The following is a 16,678-nucleotide window of genomic DNA, read 5'->3' as shown; positions in this document are numbered from 1 at the left end:
AAGAAAGAAAGAAATAAGAAAGGTCTTTATTGTCCGTTTTTTTTTTTATTTAGATTTTGATACAAACTTGTTTTTGACCCGGAAGTGTTCGTTGCTCTGGACCGTTTGCTTCCGCCCGCACTGACAGCCGTGGACGATGGCGGCGGATGCTTCAACGGAGCTTCTTTTTCTAGATACTTTTAAGCACCAGAGCGCAGAGGTAATGTTTCTTGTGCCTCTCCGCACTCTCGTGTATTCAATGAAGGGTTAATCGAGCTGAAAATCCATATTAATTGCATTGGTGACATTTTGGAGAATGATGGTTAACTTCAGAGCTAACGGAGCATACTTGGCTAACGTTAGCAGTTGTGAATATTATGTTATTGTGTTATAATTCGACACAGACTCTCTTGATTCTGCTCACAGTCCTGCAGGAAGCATGCATTAAACGTAGTTGAGCTGGACAATCAGAAAAACTTAACGGAGCTGCTAAATAATGCACTCCTCGGCGGTTTGTTTGCTACTTAGCCAGGTGGCTAACGCTAACTTTGTAGTCCTAGCCCATCTGTGTTCACCTCATCTTGGAGTCAGACAGTGATCGCTGCGTGATTAACGGTGGTTAGATGTGTTGGTCGGTGCTCATTCTCAATGCCCTTTGGTTTTCAGTTAACTAACGTGGATGTGGTGCGGTTTCCATGCGGGGTGCTGGTGACAGAGGTGCGTGTGATTCCTCCGGGGATCAAAGCGCACAGCAACCTGCCCGACAGCAGAGGTTTTGGGTAAGAACTTCAACACATGCAGCAGGGTAGTTTTGCATCAAGCAGTAAATATTTCCATTTTAATTAAAGCGACAATCTCTTTGTCTTAAAAATGCATCAAACTGGTGGTAATTTTGAAGTAAACATAGTTATGCATCTTGGATGGACCAGGCAGATATAACTGGCATTTTTAAGCAGACAGGGTGTTCACCAATAGCCAACTAGCTTCCAACAGATTTTTTTTTTCTGTTGAATTATTGTTTTATTCACGACAGACCATTCACTTACTGGCTAATGCCTGGCAGTGTGCTTGTCCCAATGTGTCAACTCAGTTGTTTTGTTTTGGACACAAAGCTCTCCAGACACTTGAAAACATGCCTGTTATCAGTCAGCCTGACCACCTCTGGAGTTGGTGACTCAAATTCCCACATACATCATCACACCACTCCTTTATTATTTCAGGCAAAATCACTAGTTCCTATTCATCTTTGGTTCACACTTGTTGTAGTCCTGTGTCAAAGTAATTTATTAAGTTAGAAGGTCAGCAGTGTGATGTAGATTGTGCAAGTGTCTCATGCTGAAAGTTGTTTCTCAGGCTATAACAGAAATACAGAACGTCAACGAGGTGACCTTTTTAAAATTTTATTTGTTGTAGATTATATTTTTCCTGTGAAATCTAAGTAAATTTAATACCCTGATTTATCAGATGGTGCCCTTTGTTTAAAAATGGTTTTTATGTATTGTTTTCAGACAACTATTCCAATGTCTTGAGCCTTGAGCCTTTCGAAGTGATGTGTCCCATAATGATGATAAAGTTCAAATTAAAGAGGGACAATCTACCAGGCACATTTTCTTGCCAGGTGCAAAAGTGAGTCACATTGTGACTTTATCAGCAGATAGCAGGTGTCAGAACTTTACTGTAGTGAGTAAAAACAGGATCGGTTACTAAATTTGCAGAACACTCTTGACGGTTGTTGCACTTCTGGGGATAATCATTTGCTGAAGATACCTGAGATCTATGTGCGTGAATGAGAAAGTGAGTGAGCTTGACACTTGAGCTGCATTGTTGAGTGTGTCCTGATTCTCACCGAGCCTGTTGAGTGATGTGTGATGTAATTGTCTTCAATAAATAGATCTGGTGCTCATGTTACTAACTGGTATGTTTCTGAATTTAAATGTCGAACGTAGTGACAAAGGGCATGAAGTCTCTGGAGAAACGATGAATTAATAATGGTTTCTGTGTTGACAATAAGTTTACCTGTCATTTTTACATTGACCAGCTGTTTGTTGATGTAATTTAATCCTATATCCAGGCATTGAAATGGAGAATAGTTGTGTCACTGTTATCTGACAATCAATAGCTGGTAATATGTTGTAGTTCAGTACAACACCGGCGTTAGATATTAGATCTGTGTCAGTGAATTTAGGCACATTAAACCATCTGTTAAACCAGATGTTGCAACCTTTTAGGAGTAAGAATTTAGCACACAATGTAATATATCACAGTTGTTGTTAATAAAGAGGTCAATGATATTGCCCTAGTTATTCCACATACCGAATGGTGATGTTTAAGTTACAGTATTGAAGCTGCTGATTGTTTGTGTTACCAGCGAGACGTCGCCTCACGCCTTCCAGTTGGAGCTGTTCTTCAATAATCTCACCAAACCCAACAGCCCCACCTTCCACAGATTGGGCAGGTCTGATTTACCTTTATTGTTACCACTCTTGTTTTGTTTTGTTTTGTTTTGTTTTTTTTCTTCTGTGTCATCACACAAGCATCTTTTCTCAGCCAGCCTCTTTGAATTTCCTGGTCAGGTCTCAAAAGTGCTTAATCTGCAGAAGTGCGTTTCACCTGTAGAACCAGTCACGGTAGCATCACACACCTGTTCTTATAGACCTCGCTTGCTCCCACCCATATTCGTGTCTCTTTGTTCCCAAGCTGGCTAACTCGTCTCTCCAGAAACCCCACCCCAGCCACGCTGAAGCCAAGTGACACAGAAATGTAGAGTTCTCTGTGAAATGAACCGAAGTGTTTGAGTCAACCATTTTTATCCTAGCCTCATAATCACAGAGGTGTACACAGCAGTAGCAGACCAGAAACGTTTATTCAGAAGTGCCAGTGGTGAAAGAGGTATTGAAAACTGTAAATATGACACGCCCAGGTTATTATACCTCTGCTCAGAACGCTGTTAGTAACCTGCGTGGCTGCATTTGAAACATCTTCTGTTTTTCATGAAAAGAAGGTTCTTAAAACATTTTTTTAATGACTGTTATGTTGGCGAATGCTGATTATGCTTTGTTACATTATTTTTTTATGTAAATTTGACCTATTTGACTGCAGTGGCACTTGGGTGGATTTAATAGATGGGTATTAAAAATGTTCTCTTTCTTTGAAATAAATGGATGATATGAAAGAGGTACTAGTTTAAAAAAAAGAACAAAAAATAGAGCATTGGGTAGGATTTGCACATGTGAAGATGTTTATCTAGTTCTTTTGGGCGTAATACCACAGGTACTGATGATGCTGGTGAAGGATTGACTGGAACTTTAGAATGAGATTGTAAAAGTGGCTCATAATCTGATAGATTGGATTGAAAAACACAATCAAAAAAAAAAAAACCCAGTACCTGAGATTGGTGTTTGCCAGTGTCAGTGATGTGTTACCAACAGGATGTCAGAACAACACCTCCCACTGGCAGGATGCTGAAGAATTCAATCAAGGACTACTTTGTTAATTCAGGGGCTTTTTAAGTCAACCATGGTTTATAGCCATTGTCTTTAAAGTAAGCAAAGCCCAATGTGCACACTCAGGGGTGGGACAGTAATGCACACGGAATATAACAAACTGTAGGTGGCAATAACACTCCACCTGACTGCAGTTCACTGTTTAACTGAATAATGCTGCACATCAGCTCACCCAGATCTTATCTCATTGAAACTGATCTTGCCAATTATCTGCAGGACTTCTTGCACCAGGTGTACTTTTCAAGAGAAGAATCATTTCCTTATTAGATTGTAGACAGCAGGAAATTAGTGTGAAATTAGGTCAGACACCTGTAAGGTGTCAAGAAAGAGGCTTCTTCCTGACAAAGATCATGTGTCAGTTGTAAAATAGTTTGTGTTTAATAGTTAGTCTATGCTACATTGGCAAGTTAATTTTCCACATTCACCCATTTAAACACAAACATTCACACATCAAGCATGATGGGTGAAACAGAGATTGAACCACCAACTTTTGGGTTTCAAGACAACTTGCTCATTGTGTAATAAACACATTGAGGTTAAGCCATATTTCATATTCCTACCACAGCTCTAATCTGTCATTTTTTTGTGTCTGTCCACAGCCTGGAATATGATGAGAACAAGTCCATTGTGTTTCGACCCAGTAGTGGAAAGGTAAGCGGCCCGCTGCCATCATCTGAGAACTTTTCTTTTTCAAACTCGCGCTTGAAGAAATCCGTCTGTGCACGCAGATTAACACAGATGGCCTGGTCCTGCGTGGCTGGTACACCACCCTGACCGTGGCCGTGTACGGTACAGCGGAGCGATCACACGGCCACAGCCAGGAATCCCCCCCTCCTCCTCCGCCCCCTCCGCCTCAGCAGCCCAGCGGGCTCAAGAGGATCGTTAAACAAGGTGGAAATGAACCGTCAAACCTCTGAAAGACCGACACTCTCGGATTTTCCTGTGGCGTCTAAAAGCTTTTCCCCGCGTTTATTTCCCCTTCCTCAGAATGGGAGAAAGATGACCAGTACAATGGCAGCCCGCCCCGACCGGCACCCAGAGGGCCCCGCACTCCGCCTGGACCGCCGCCCCCAGATGATGACGATGAAGAGCAGGTTCAGATGACGGGTGAGCGCTGAACATCTGTTTGGAGTTTTTAGAAATGACAAAGAGGTGCAGATATCTTCGAGTGTTTGAGTGTAGCTCCTTCAGTCACCCAAATGAAAAAAATCCTACAGTAAAGCTTTTACTTTCCTTTTTTATTTTTTTCCATTTCCTTTGTTTTTCCTGGATGTTTATTAGTCTTTATTTTGCCAGTTAAGACTAATAAACCACATTAACAGCACAATGACAGTTCAGTTTTGTAATTCCTTTTTAGTATCTTACCAAAATTAGAGTTAAATTTTAAGATTTCAGAGAACGAGAGAATTATTTCAAAATGTTCATTTTTATGACAACAGATTAACACACTGCTCATGGATATAAACAATATTAGCACATCATTCGTGGGTAATAAATACATCTGGGTTTTTCTTGCCAGTGTGTGTGTGAAATAATGAAAACAAACAGCTGCTTATTAGCTAGAAGAACAGTCAGATTAATCCTTAAAATGTTTTGCATAAGCAGACTCGTATGATAAGTCCTTAGTTTGCATATTCAGATGCGCCTCAACACAGGACTGTGTGCCATCGGTATGTGTTGTATCATCCACAGTGGGAGCGGTAAAAGAGGAGCCCAGCGAGGGCCGTGACGACTACCTGGAGGCCGTGTCACCCGAGCGCTCGCTGCCCGCCGACGAGACGTACTCGGACGCCGAGCAAGAGGACGAGGGCGACGAAGAGGAGGAGGAGGACGAGCAGGAGGAGGAGGAGGACGCGCGGACCGAGGGCAGCGTGCCGGAGGAAGAGGAAGAGGAGGAGGAAGAAGAGGAGGATGAGGGTGAGGACGAGGAAGAGGAGATGGAGGAAGGTAGGGGAGTCCTGGTGTGAGAGTAGGACAGACTGCAATCCCAAATGGACACTCAGCCCTGAACCCCTCGCTCACCAGCAACAGCTTCTCAGGCGTCCCGGGGGGCGGCGGGAGCTGGGTCCATTTGGGACTGAGTGTACCGTTGCAGAGAGAGTGTGTGTGCTCTGGCATGCCGCGTCCATCTGCGACCGCTGGATGCTGCGGACTCTCAGCCGGCAGCGCCGGCTCAACCCCCAAAGCTTATGAGTAGCCGTCATAAGCTGTCACTCGGAGGTCTACGCGACGCCTCCTCACCGCCGTGGCTGATTGTGTGCCGTGGTCACATCACGCATGCCGAACTAACCCCGCATGTCTGCAGTGCTGCTGCCGTGTGGGAGGTTTGTGAATGTATGTGTCTGCGTGTGAGAGAAGGACGATGTAGCTTTCGCTGGCCTCCTCATTCTCACTCATCTTCATACGTATATTTTTAAACGTCTGTGCTGAAGAGATTTAAAAACAAGTTCACTGTTGCTTATTTGTGGAATTTGTCTCCCCTTTTTTTTTTTTTCTTCTTCCTTTAGGTGATGACGGCTACGAGCAGATCTCTAGTGATGAGGACGACCTGGGTAATGGCGGCTTCAATCTGCCCTCCTTTGACATGGACTACACTCCCGAGGATCTTGCGTCTGTGCCGCCGGTCCAGTACGACCCATACGAACGGGAACTCAGACCCCTTCTTTACTTCACTCCTCCGTATAAGACTCGCTTCGATACCCAGTTGGAGAAGGCCAGCGCGGAGGAACCCAGGGATGCTGGTGGGACCGAAGGAGCAGCAGGTGGAGAGGAGGCCGAGGCCGTCTCTCAGCTGAAAGAACTGCTCTCCAGTATCGGTGACGACAGAGACGCCCACTGGGTCGCCGCTCTGGAGGAGGCGCCCGGACTGCTTACCAAAGGGTTGGCTCATTTGATCAAACAAGGAGAGGGAGAGACGGAGGAGCCCCTCGAGGTTTTGGTGAAGTGGACGCTTCAGGCTCTCAGCATGGACGTCGCACTCAAGCAGCCCATCGCCCTGAACCTCAGACAGCTCAAAGCCGGGGCCAAGCTGGCGTCGTACCTGGCGGAGTGTCCACAGAGCCTGACGGTGCTGCTGCGCGACGGGGCTCTGAGCGCACTGCTGGAGCTGCTCCACAGAGACCACGTCTCCTCCACGCTGAAGCTGAGCATCCTGAAGGCGCTGGACGCTCTGATCAGCGCTCCTGCTGGGGTGGAGGCTTTTCTACATTCAGGAGACTCAGAGAAAAGTGGATATCAGGTAGCAATGCAGCACGCACAGTGAACTTTTTGTCACCGCTCTTATAAACATAGTTTTCACTGACCTGGTTCAAAGTACGTTATTTCTTCTTTACAAAGAGAAAAGGACAAATATCCTGCCTTTACAAAAATGGGTAACTTTCCCATAAATAACACAAAGGAAGTGAAATATGTTATATTTCTTTGCCTCTTTGTGATCTGACACTGCATGTGCCTCACAGCGTCTCGTCCAGCTGTTTCTGCGAGAAGAGACGGTGAGGGTCATCACGGCCGCGAATGCCATCTTACAGAAGAGCCACATGTACGAGGTCCTCATCGACCTGCAGCAAACGGCAGCAACATGGAGCGAGCCCCAGCAGGTAAAGACGGCCGCCTGAACTCCACACACTGTGCACTGACAGTGTTTCAGTCTTTCTTTTAACCGTGACGGACTGTCGCCCGCAGGAGGAGATGGAGGACGCCGAGAGCCCCATGGAGGAGGACTTGTCCCTGAACTCCTCCCCTGTCAGCGAGGGGGAGCTGGATAGGATGGCTGAGGTTTTGGAAGAGCTGCATCACCTGTTGGAAACAGCCCCTCACTGCATGGTGCAGCCTCCCGGGAAAGCCTTCCCCACGACGGCGAGGATAACGGGACCACAGGAGAGGGACAACCCATACCCCACGCTGTACAGGTGCACATTCAGACACACGGCCTCAAATCTCACTTTGCATTCACTTAAATAAGTTCTATAAACTTCTGGTGCATTGACTGAATCTTCGTTTTCCAGGTATATGCACGCGCGTCGCTTCCTGGAGAGCACGACGGCGGTGCTGTCGGTGGCGGCGGCCGCTGGTCATCTGGGCGTCACCCAAGCCGTCCGGGAGCTTCTGCGCTTCCTCTCGGCCACTCAGTCAGGCCTGCTCTTCCTCCTGGCCCAGCCCACCCCCACCAACCTGCTGCTGCGCCTCCTGGCGTCGGTGGCCGACTCCGATGGCGAGGAGAGCACGTTCACCCGCGGGGAGGCAGGACTCACGGGGCCCGGCTTCGGCGAGGAGGGCTTTGGCGCGTGGCTGATGCAGGCGCTGCACGCCCTGCAGGGCATCTCCGAACTCATGAGCCACGTGGCTGCCGGAGGAGAAGGCGGCGCGGGACTGGAGGAGGGCGACGTCGCGGAGGTCCTGGCCATGCTGCACGCCATCTACCTGATGACTTTCACGCAGACGGGCCGCAGCGCCGTCGCCCACGTTTTCAGCCAGGAGAACAACTTGTCGTGCCTGGTGACGCTGCTCCAGCACCACAGCAAGGAAGGACAGGAGTACGACCGGCTGCTCATCCTACATGCTTCCTGTTACTGCTTTGAATCCAGTGTTATTTCACCTGATTTTCTTTTCTCACCCCTTTTTTTTTTTTTTTTTTTTTAGTGAGGCCAAGGCTCGCAAAGCAGTGACGTATAACTATGCCTGCATGCTGGTTTTGCTGGTGGTGCAGACCTCTAATGAGCTGCGGATGATGGAACAATACGCCGCTCCACTGCTCACCTTAGCAAAGGCAGATGACACGAACGCCAAATTACAGGGTGAATATCTCTAATTTCACATGCATGGACTGTGTGCTGGAGTTTTTTTTGTATATTTGACGTTTTTTTTCTTCTCAGAGCTCTGTAAATGGTTGGAGCCACTGGAGAAACTCCGCTTTGAAATTGGCAGCTGTCCCACCCTCATCGACTACATCAAACAGGTGCAGATCCTCCACTCTACAAGCTTCCTGCTGGAATGCAGCAACATTTCATAATGTTTGTTTATTTTGGCTTTCGTTGACTTTTCATCCTCCTGTCTTTCCTGGAGACATCTGTCGTCGCTGCAGATTCCCTTTCAGGAAGTAGATTTAGTACGGTTTTTTTTTCCCAGTTTGCGGGGACTGGACAGCAGCGAATTTGTCTCTTTTATCTTATTCATGATGTGTGTTAACTCGTTCACTGATAAGATCAGGATTCCACATTCACACCACTCTGTTCGTAATATAGTTATACATTATTATCAAAGAAGAAAACAAGCTGAAAAACACGTAGATACATGTCAAGTTTGGCAAAACTAGATGTGTTTAACTTTGTGTGAATATAAAAGTGTGCATGACATGACTTAGTTTGTTCTCTGTTACTGTCTGGTCTGTGGATGAAGGTTGCTTCTTTGCTGCTCTGTCAATGTGTGTCTAAGTGATATGATATTCTTCTCCAATTTGTCCTTAACTTTATTTTGTGCTGTGTGTAGCGATGTCGTCTCCTTGTGTTCTTGTTCCATTTATACATTGTAAAATAAATCGGTTATGATTTTGAAAGGATGTTAAAATATACAGTACATAAATATGATAAATTACCAGTGTTTTGAAATGTAAGGAATTAAGAGAAGCAAATTTATGTTAAAAAATGCAAATTAAAGTCTCAAATACGACACAAAATCAGTGCAGTTGACATAGTGCCACCCTCATAAAAATTCTCATCACTGCTGGAGTTTTTAAGCATGAAGTATTCATTGTTCACACTCTCAGCCTGACCTTACAGCAACCGGAGAAAAACGCTCTGTAGGAATGTGCAGCCTCACTGACGAGTCTGAACTGCTCCAACATTTACTGACTCTGCATCCTGATTCACTCAAGGCGATGTGCAGATAGGTTTGCTGTGTATCTCTCTAAATGTGGTTTTCTGTCGACTTCAGAACGTGGAAAATGTGCTGACTGCCGAAGGAGCCGGGCTGGTGACTGCTCTGAGGGTCCTCTGCCACATCGCCTGCCCGCCTCCGGCTGTGGAGGGTAAATTAATAATTAAATGACAGAATGGTATTAGTATCGACATTGTCTCGCTTTGATATGATGCTTATGGGTAATCTGCTTTGATGTATTATAACGTGTTTACCGAATGTTAAATGCAGCGGTGACAGAAGGGACACTTTCTCCTCTGGTCGTCTGCAGGTCAGCAGAGGGATCTGAAGTGGAGCCTCGCAGCTGTCCAGCTGTTCTCTGGGGAAGGTCTGGACACGTGCGTGCGCGTCCTGCAGAAGCTGTGCGGCGTGCTGCTGCAGCCGTGGCGCGTTCACGGACACATGGGCCCGACGCAGCAGCGCTGCATGATCCTCAGCATATGTATCAGCACCCTCAGGTTACTGCGCACCATGCTGACGGAGCTGCTCCGCGGCGGAGCCTTCCAGTTCAGGGACGCCCGCGTTGCCAACGTGTTAGTGACACTCCACATGATCGTTTGCTCCATCCCCGCGTCGGGACGTCTGGACGGCGAGGAGACCAGAGTGCAGGCGCTCATCGTGGACGTGCTGCTCACCTTCACGCAGGGCGTCAGTGAGGAGGTGTGTGAATACCCCAGAGTGCAGCTGGGATTGCTTGAAGTAGAAATGTGATTCACAGTGTTTCATGCGTCTGCTGCAGGTGACTCATACAGAAGAAACTCTGGCCAGCAACACGTGGTCTTTGATGCTAAAAGAGGTTTTAACCTCGCTGCTCAAAGCTCCAGAGGGTCTCTTCTCGGGCCTGACGCTGTTGTCAGAGCTCCTGCCTCTCCCACTGCCAATGCAGAGCACTCAGGTGATGTCGGCCTCTCTTGTTGTCTGAAAAAGTTGCACTTTGATGATATTATCCTTGTATTGTATTGACTAATATGTCCAGAATTTCCATTGATTGCTTTAATGATGTATATTATGCAAAAGATCTTTTCTATATTATAAACAACAGTGCAGAGCTTGCTACATGCACTATTTATGTTTTTTTCTTTGGAGTTCACTTGTAAAATTTCATTAAAATCAAAAGAGCAGCAATTATTCTGCCAATGTACGTAAAATCAACGGTCAGTTTTCAGTATACATCAGCTCTTATGCTTTGAATTTATATTTCAATCAAATTCTATTAGAATTCATTGAGTACATTGATACCCGCCCCTCAGGTTATCTCACTCAGGTTTGCATTGCAGTAGCTTTTTGATGGCCTCGGTAAATTGAACAAATAGGCAGTGACACCAGTATTGATTTTAATTCAAACAAACCTGTCAAGCGTTCCCACTGTCAGAATATTAAGAGACCGTTTCCTCCCCCAGGTGATTTCAGTCCAAGACGTGGCGGTCGCCTTAAACACAAGGAAGCTATGGAGCATGCACATCCGTGCGCAGTGGAAGGTGTTCTCCGAGGCTCTGAGGACCGTGTGTGCCACCAGCTGCCCTCCCCTTCTCGCCATGCTGAGGCGAGTGTGCGTTCAGCTGGCAGACCTTTCCTCACCCACTGCCACCCTCATCATGAAGACGCTGTCGGAGATGCTGCTGGAGGAGCTGCAGCCGTAAGAACGCGCCTCCATCGCCCCCACCGCTCTCGCTCTTTCCAGTTCAGTCGTGTTTGAAGCGCCGTGTGATCTTCTTGCCGCAGGGCGGAGGGTAAAAGCGCGTGCTGGGCCCAGGTCGTGCGACTGCTCTCTCTGCTGGACGCTCTGGCGTCTCAGAGAGCTTGTAAGAGCGCAGTGCTGCACCTGCTGTCCGGGTCGGTTTCCGGAGACGAACAAATGGCCGACCTGTTTCCCTTGCTCCTGTCTCTGTTGGTTCCCGCAACTGATCACACCTTGCAGCAGCAGCAGCAGCAACAGAGCAGCGAACTCGTGGGGACGATATTACAGTCACTGTGTGACCAGGTTAGGAGGCGCTTTCAACAGCAAAGCAACTGAACTCCTTCAGGGGAGAAAAAAAAAGGCCTGAATTGTCTCCCTTTTCTCTTCGTCAGGACATTTCTCTGGTGGTGTCCTCTCCTGGTGAGAGCTGTGTGTCAGAAGCAGATCAACTTGCCAATGCTCTTCCAGGGCGAGACATGATGTCTTCAGTGTGTAACTCCCTGCTGGAGGTTTTGGGAACTGCGGACAGCAGCGTCCAGCTCCTCCTCACCTGCATCAGGACGTTAACATTCCTCACAGAGCACGACTACGGACTCTATCACCTCAAAGTGTAATGCTCTTTTACCGTCTGCCAACCACGGCCCCCTTCAACCATTTTTATCTTTAGTTTCTTATTTAAATAAGATTCCAATTGCTTTTTCTGTTTCTTTCAGTGCTCTGAAGAAACACAGTGCAGGACTTTGTGCACTTTTGAAGAGGCTGGTGTTCTCATTCAATAAAGACTCAGCGGTTCTGATCTCAGCTCTGCTCGACTTCCTCAGGCAGATACTCACCACAGAAACAATGGTTAGTACATTCACGTTTATTTTTATTCCGAACAATCTGTTTGCACTTCATGCTTAGATGCTTTCGCACCAGGATGCTCTGGAGACGCGGCCCAGAGTTTGAGGTTTCTGCCTCACAGTTTCTGTTGATTTTTTTTTTTTTTTTTTTAATACAGTTCACACCACAAAAGTCATTCATCTCCGTGAAAGCAGGGCTGTACTTCAGCTTGGCTCTGAGTTTGTTCTTTCCTTTAATCCAGGGCACCGAGGAGGGCCAGGGGTCCAGCGAAGAGTCTGCCTTTACTCCTCCACGCCTGCTGTCAGGATCAGAGATGAAGGCTCTGCTGCAGTGGGAGGAGTCAGACACACATCCACTACCAGCTTTGGAAAAACAGATCACGGTATGAAGGATGCTAGTTTCTTGTTTTGTTTTGTTCCATAATTTAAGTTTTTTTTTTTTTTTTTTTTTGCCCCGTCGGTCTTTAACTCACTACTTCTGTGTGTCCTCAGAAACTATGTAAAGAAGATGATTCACTGGAAACTTTGTTGGAGAACGTGATTGTTCTGAGGCAGACATTGGAAACGGCCGGCGACTCGCCTCCCACAGCTGATACTGAGCCCACCCTCCCCCCACCGGAGACTCTGGGAGCACAGTTCAACCACAGGTTCGACTGCTACATGAGAGAGAACGGCAGAGATTTTCCCGTGTGCATTTTGATAACTCTCATTTCCAAAAGAAATGAAATCAACTACTACTTTAGCAGCTTTTAATGAAAATGAAGCCACAACCAAACCAGTTTCACATGAACTGAAATGACTCATGAAAACCATCAAACCGCCTGATAAACCTGTTGCTGCTCTGTGGTTTTCTCTCTCTAGGACAGTGTTCATTTTGTCAGAAGCTCTGGACGAGCAGCTCAAAGCTTTGTGGTTCTCACCCTTCCAGACTGATGATATAGAAGGAGATCTTGATATGGTAAGCGGTAGTGTTTAAGTGGTAATCATTATATATTTTTTTCTACTGATTTTCATTCAAAATCAAATAAATATTGAGTAAATACAAATTTCCTAGGTGAAAAATTGGCTCAGATTGTTTCATGTCCAGACGGTGACAGACTCTGAGCCCTGTTTCCCTGTTTGTGCGCCAGGTGAAGGTGGATCTGGTGGGTTTGGCTCAGGAGTGTTGTCCAGAGCTGGACCTGAAGGCGGAGCTGGAGCGCTCCTTCCTGTCTGAGCCGTCGTCTCCGGGTCACACCAAGGCCCCCAAAGGTTTCCGCCTGGGCAAACACAAGCACGAGACCTTCATCACATCCAGGTGATCGTTTCCTCCGCCTCTCACGCATCTCGCTGCGGTGTCTGTTTGCTGAGTTTCCTGTTGTGCTCGTCTTTTCAGCGGGAATTCCGGCTACGTGGAGCCCGCCAAAAGAGCCCACATCATGGCCGTCCCTCGCGGCCGCGGCGGTCGCGGAGGCTTCGGACAGAACCTCTGCCGACCCCACGACATCTTCCGACAGCGCAAACAGAACACCTCCCGTCCTCCCAGCATGCACGTGGACGACTTCGTCGCAGCGGAGTTTAAAGACATTGCTACTCCTCTCGGGCTTTTGCCCCCCAAGCGGCCCCCGAAGAGCGCCCCCAAACCCCCCACCAGAGGACTGTTTACTGGCAACCGGGGCAGAGCGACGTTCCACAGCCAGACCCGCTTCTTCACCCCGCCACAGCCCAAAGGCGTCCTGCTGTCAGGTAAGCGCAGACGCGGTCGATCCTTCCTCCTGATGGCAGCGATCAAACTGGAATAGTTTAGTGACTCATTCTTCAGTGTTGTGAAGTGAAACAACACAAGATGCTTTTTTCCAAAATTCAACGCTGTCCTGTAAAATCACAGTTAAAGCAAAAATAGGAGAAAATGGTTTGACCCATTTTACCAGTAGTTGGTATTATTATCCTGCATAAGTTTGTGATGGTGTGACTTTTTTTTTTTTTTCCAAATCACAAGCTGTCACTTGATTATCAACACAAAGCCTTTAACCTGATGTTCACTTTCTGCTTTTTAACATCTTTCTCCAGACCTTCCAACCAAATCCCATCTTCATCTGCAGATAAAACTGATTTTTATATCACAAAATAGAAAATACAGTTGAAAGCATGAAAAGAAACAAGTACTTTTTGAAAACTTTTTTCTGCCTCTTCTACACTCTAAAATTCGGTTGTGATAATTGTAGCCTCCAGTTAAAAAAGCAAGCGCGCACTTTCCACAGATAAAAATTATGAAGTACTGTACAGAACAAGAAGCACATATCATAGATTTTTAAAAAGAAATGGAGAACAAACAAAAAGGGTCAATATTTCCCGTTTGTGTATCAATCTAATGCATTAAATTTGACTTAAATTATGGGAAGATCTGACTTTCCCATGTATTATAAATATCAGATTCCCTTGTGAGGCAGTTCACTAGAATTTAGAGAATCAAGGTTGTAACTGGATGTTCGCAGCTTCACTTTCCTCTGTTTCCATCTTCTCCTCATATGTGTCTTTTCTTTTGATGCTGAATTCGTGAATGTAGTTTTCACAGAGGACCTAGACACTTTTCTGTGTCCAGTTTGCGTGTCGGCCCAGCTGGAGGCCGTTAGTCGAACCAGTAGAGGGTGACAAATCCTCCGGCTTGATTGTGCAGGAAACTACGCTCGAAGAGAAGGAGGCCGCGGTTCTTCCTGGAGCAGCCAGGTTCCTGCCGTCACTCACAGAGGGACGTACAGCGAACCCCGCGGAGGCCAGAGCAACTTCACACGAGGGCCTCTGCCGTCCCGGCAGCCCGCCGCAAGTATGTACAGCGCACACACACACACACTATTTCCTGCCACTTTCTGATCCTAACCTGAGATAAATACGGTGCGGGTGTGTTTCCAGGCGCGTATCGGCTGGCTCCACGGGACCGGGCGCCCCGGGGCCGGGGGGGCACCGGCCTCTCCTGGCTCAGCGGGGGAGGCGGGGCCGGCAGCGCCGGAGGAGGCGGCGGGGGAGTCGGGGGAGGCGGCGGGGGTAGAGGATCTCAGGGGAGCAAGTTCAGCGGCGGGGGCGGGAGCGGAGGCGGGAGGGGCAGACACGTTCGCTCCTTCACCAGGTAAACTCACCTGGGACACGACTGCAGCCTCCCATGGCAACATATGGACCAATCAGGACATTATATATGCTGTCTCCATGGAAACGTGGTAGTATGACGTAGTCACAATGACGTACAGACTGTGTTGTTGTTTTGTTATGACTTGTGTACGGAGAACAAACGAGATTGGGACTGAGTTTACACCTTTGTTTTTAAATGTTCAAATAAAAAGTGAACACATCCAGGATGTCACCTCCTCTTAGTCCTTTTCAACAGGTTGCGTTTCTTCTTTTACTTATTTTACAAGTTACAAATTTAAACTTCGGCAGGTGTTTACAATCGGTGCCTCTGCAGGGAAAAAAGTTCTTCAAGTCTTTATCAGTTTTAATTACTTTGTTTGGGAATTTGTCTCCAAACTCATTAACTTCAGTTAATGACGTCTCATGAGATCGTCGTTACTTTTGTAAGGTATGAGGAAAACGGTGTTTCAGCTTTGTGTTTTCACCCTCTTGCTTTGGTGAAGCTTCTATTATTCTGAATTATTGCAGTGATTGTTTTTCTCATGAAAATCTAAACTGATAGAATAGTGACACCATAAATGTAGACATGCACTCTGCACGTCTGCATCGACTGTAAATGGCAACATGTCTGTTTTTAAAAGTACGCTTCATGTGTCTTATGTTAAGTACAGAGCCAATTTATAAATAACGCTATACTATAAATCAGTACAATTCAGGAGCTTCTAGGTTGTTGCATAGTGAGACTTTCAACTCATTTGGAAACATTTTAAAGCTTCAGAATGTGAATGTGGATAATGTGTAATTTGCTAAAAAGTTTGAAAATATTTCTCCAAAAGTAAGTGGCAGAATTCAGCGTCATTAAAAATCCTTAAAGGGCAACTTTGATTTTTTCACATCTGGACCTTATTTCTAGGCGTGTGCATGCTCATATACTCACTCAGACAAACATCGTGCAGCTCGGAGTCCTTCAGAAGTTATTTAGATCCAACCGATGTAGCCGCACTCAGCGGGGGCCACGGCAATGGAGCTTCAGCGCGGGACATGATCTCTGCAAAGTCGCTCATTTCGGCTGTATTTCTTCATCCATCGCCAGTGTTATCATAAAGTCAGCACGTCTCCCGTCTTCAGGTGAGTCAGCTGACAGTTTTTGCTAACTTAGCCACAATTGGCTCAGATGGGAACGTTGCGGAGCTCCTCTCCCCAGCAGAGAGGCGCTTTGAGTCGGCCTCGGCTGTCACGGTGCCCCGGCGTCTGACTTCCAGGGGCCGAGTTGGAAAATGGCCCTCAGCTGCTCCACGGAGGCTCCCGACACCGGCGAAGACGCACGGCTCGCGCGCGGCCGCTGGATGTCTCTCCTCGCCGGGAGGAAGCGTGTCTCCGCTCCCCGGTGGATGCGCGCTCCACGCCGGACGCGCGACGGCCCGCCGCGCCGCGGCCGAAGCTCTCTCCTCAGCGGGAGAATCCAGATCTCCGCCGCCCGGCGGATGCGCGCTCCAAGCCAGGCCGCGGGACACCGCCGGAGGCCCCCCTTCCGACCGAAAGGCAACCCAGCGCCGATGGAGGAAAAAATACAGCCGAAATGAGCGACTTTGCAGAGATTATGTCCCGCGCTGAAGCTCCATTGCCGTGGCCCCCGCTAAGTGCGGCTACATCGGTTGGATCTA

General features: G+C 47.3%; 1 protein-coding gene across 3 annotated transcripts; it reads left to right on the top strand.

Moving 5' to 3' along the window:
• The first annotated feature begins 114 nt into the window (after positions 1-114).
• Positions 115-15,241, top strand: virma (vir like m6A methyltransferase associated). 3 transcript variants are annotated; one of them, XM_030102404.1, is made up of 27 exons: positions 115-199; positions 646-758; positions 2,348-2,434; positions 4,082-4,133; positions 4,211-4,373; positions 4,470-4,589; positions 5,175-5,399; positions 5,990-6,720; positions 6,941-7,078; positions 7,164-7,390; positions 7,487-8,014; positions 8,121-8,275; positions 8,354-8,436; positions 9,411-9,504; positions 9,664-10,052; positions 10,132-10,287; positions 10,793-11,028; positions 11,115-11,373; positions 11,463-11,680; positions 11,784-11,916; positions 12,155-12,295; positions 12,405-12,559; positions 12,774-12,870; positions 13,043-13,209; positions 13,288-13,637; positions 14,569-14,715; positions 14,790-15,241. In XM_030102404.1, the coding sequence occupies exons 1-27, from the start codon at positions 137-139 to the stop codon at positions 15,017-15,019; spliced, it is 5,457 nt and encodes a 1,818-aa protein (XP_029958264.1). In that variant the 5' UTR covers positions 115-136; the 3' UTR covers positions 15,020-15,241. The 3 variants fall into 3 exon arrangements, with proteins under 3 accessions (XP_029958264.1, XP_029958263.1, XP_029958262.1); XM_030102403.1 differs by having other exon boundaries at positions 5,175-5,429; positions 14,802-15,241; XM_030102402.1 differs by having other exon boundaries at positions 5,175-5,429.
• The last annotated feature ends 1,437 nt before the right edge of the window (positions 15,242-16,678 follow it).

Source organism: Salarias fasciatus, chromosome 11 (genome assembly GCF_902148845.1).
Source record: "Salarias fasciatus chromosome 11, fSalaFa1.1, whole genome shotgun sequence".
NCBI lineage: Eukaryota > Metazoa > Chordata > Actinopteri > Blenniiformes > Blenniidae > Salarias > Salarias fasciatus.
The sequence above is the reverse complement of the archived record's forward strand: the minus strand, read 5'-3'. Positions and strand labels throughout refer to the sequence as shown.

Excerpts from the sequence above, each read along its gene's own strand:
- virma (XM_030102402.1), top strand. The coding sequence starts at position 137 with ATGGCGGCGGATGCTTCAACGGAGCTTCTTTTTCTAGATACTTTTAAG. Across the intron at positions 200-645 it reads TTAAGCACCAGAGCGCAGAG|TTAACTAACGTGGATGTGGT; the intron begins GTAATGTTTCTT and ends TTTGGTTTTCAG. Across the intron at positions 7,079-7,163 it reads CATGGAGCGAGCCCCAGCAG|GAGGAGATGGAGGACGCCGA; the intron begins GTAAAGACGGCC and ends TGTCGCCCGCAG.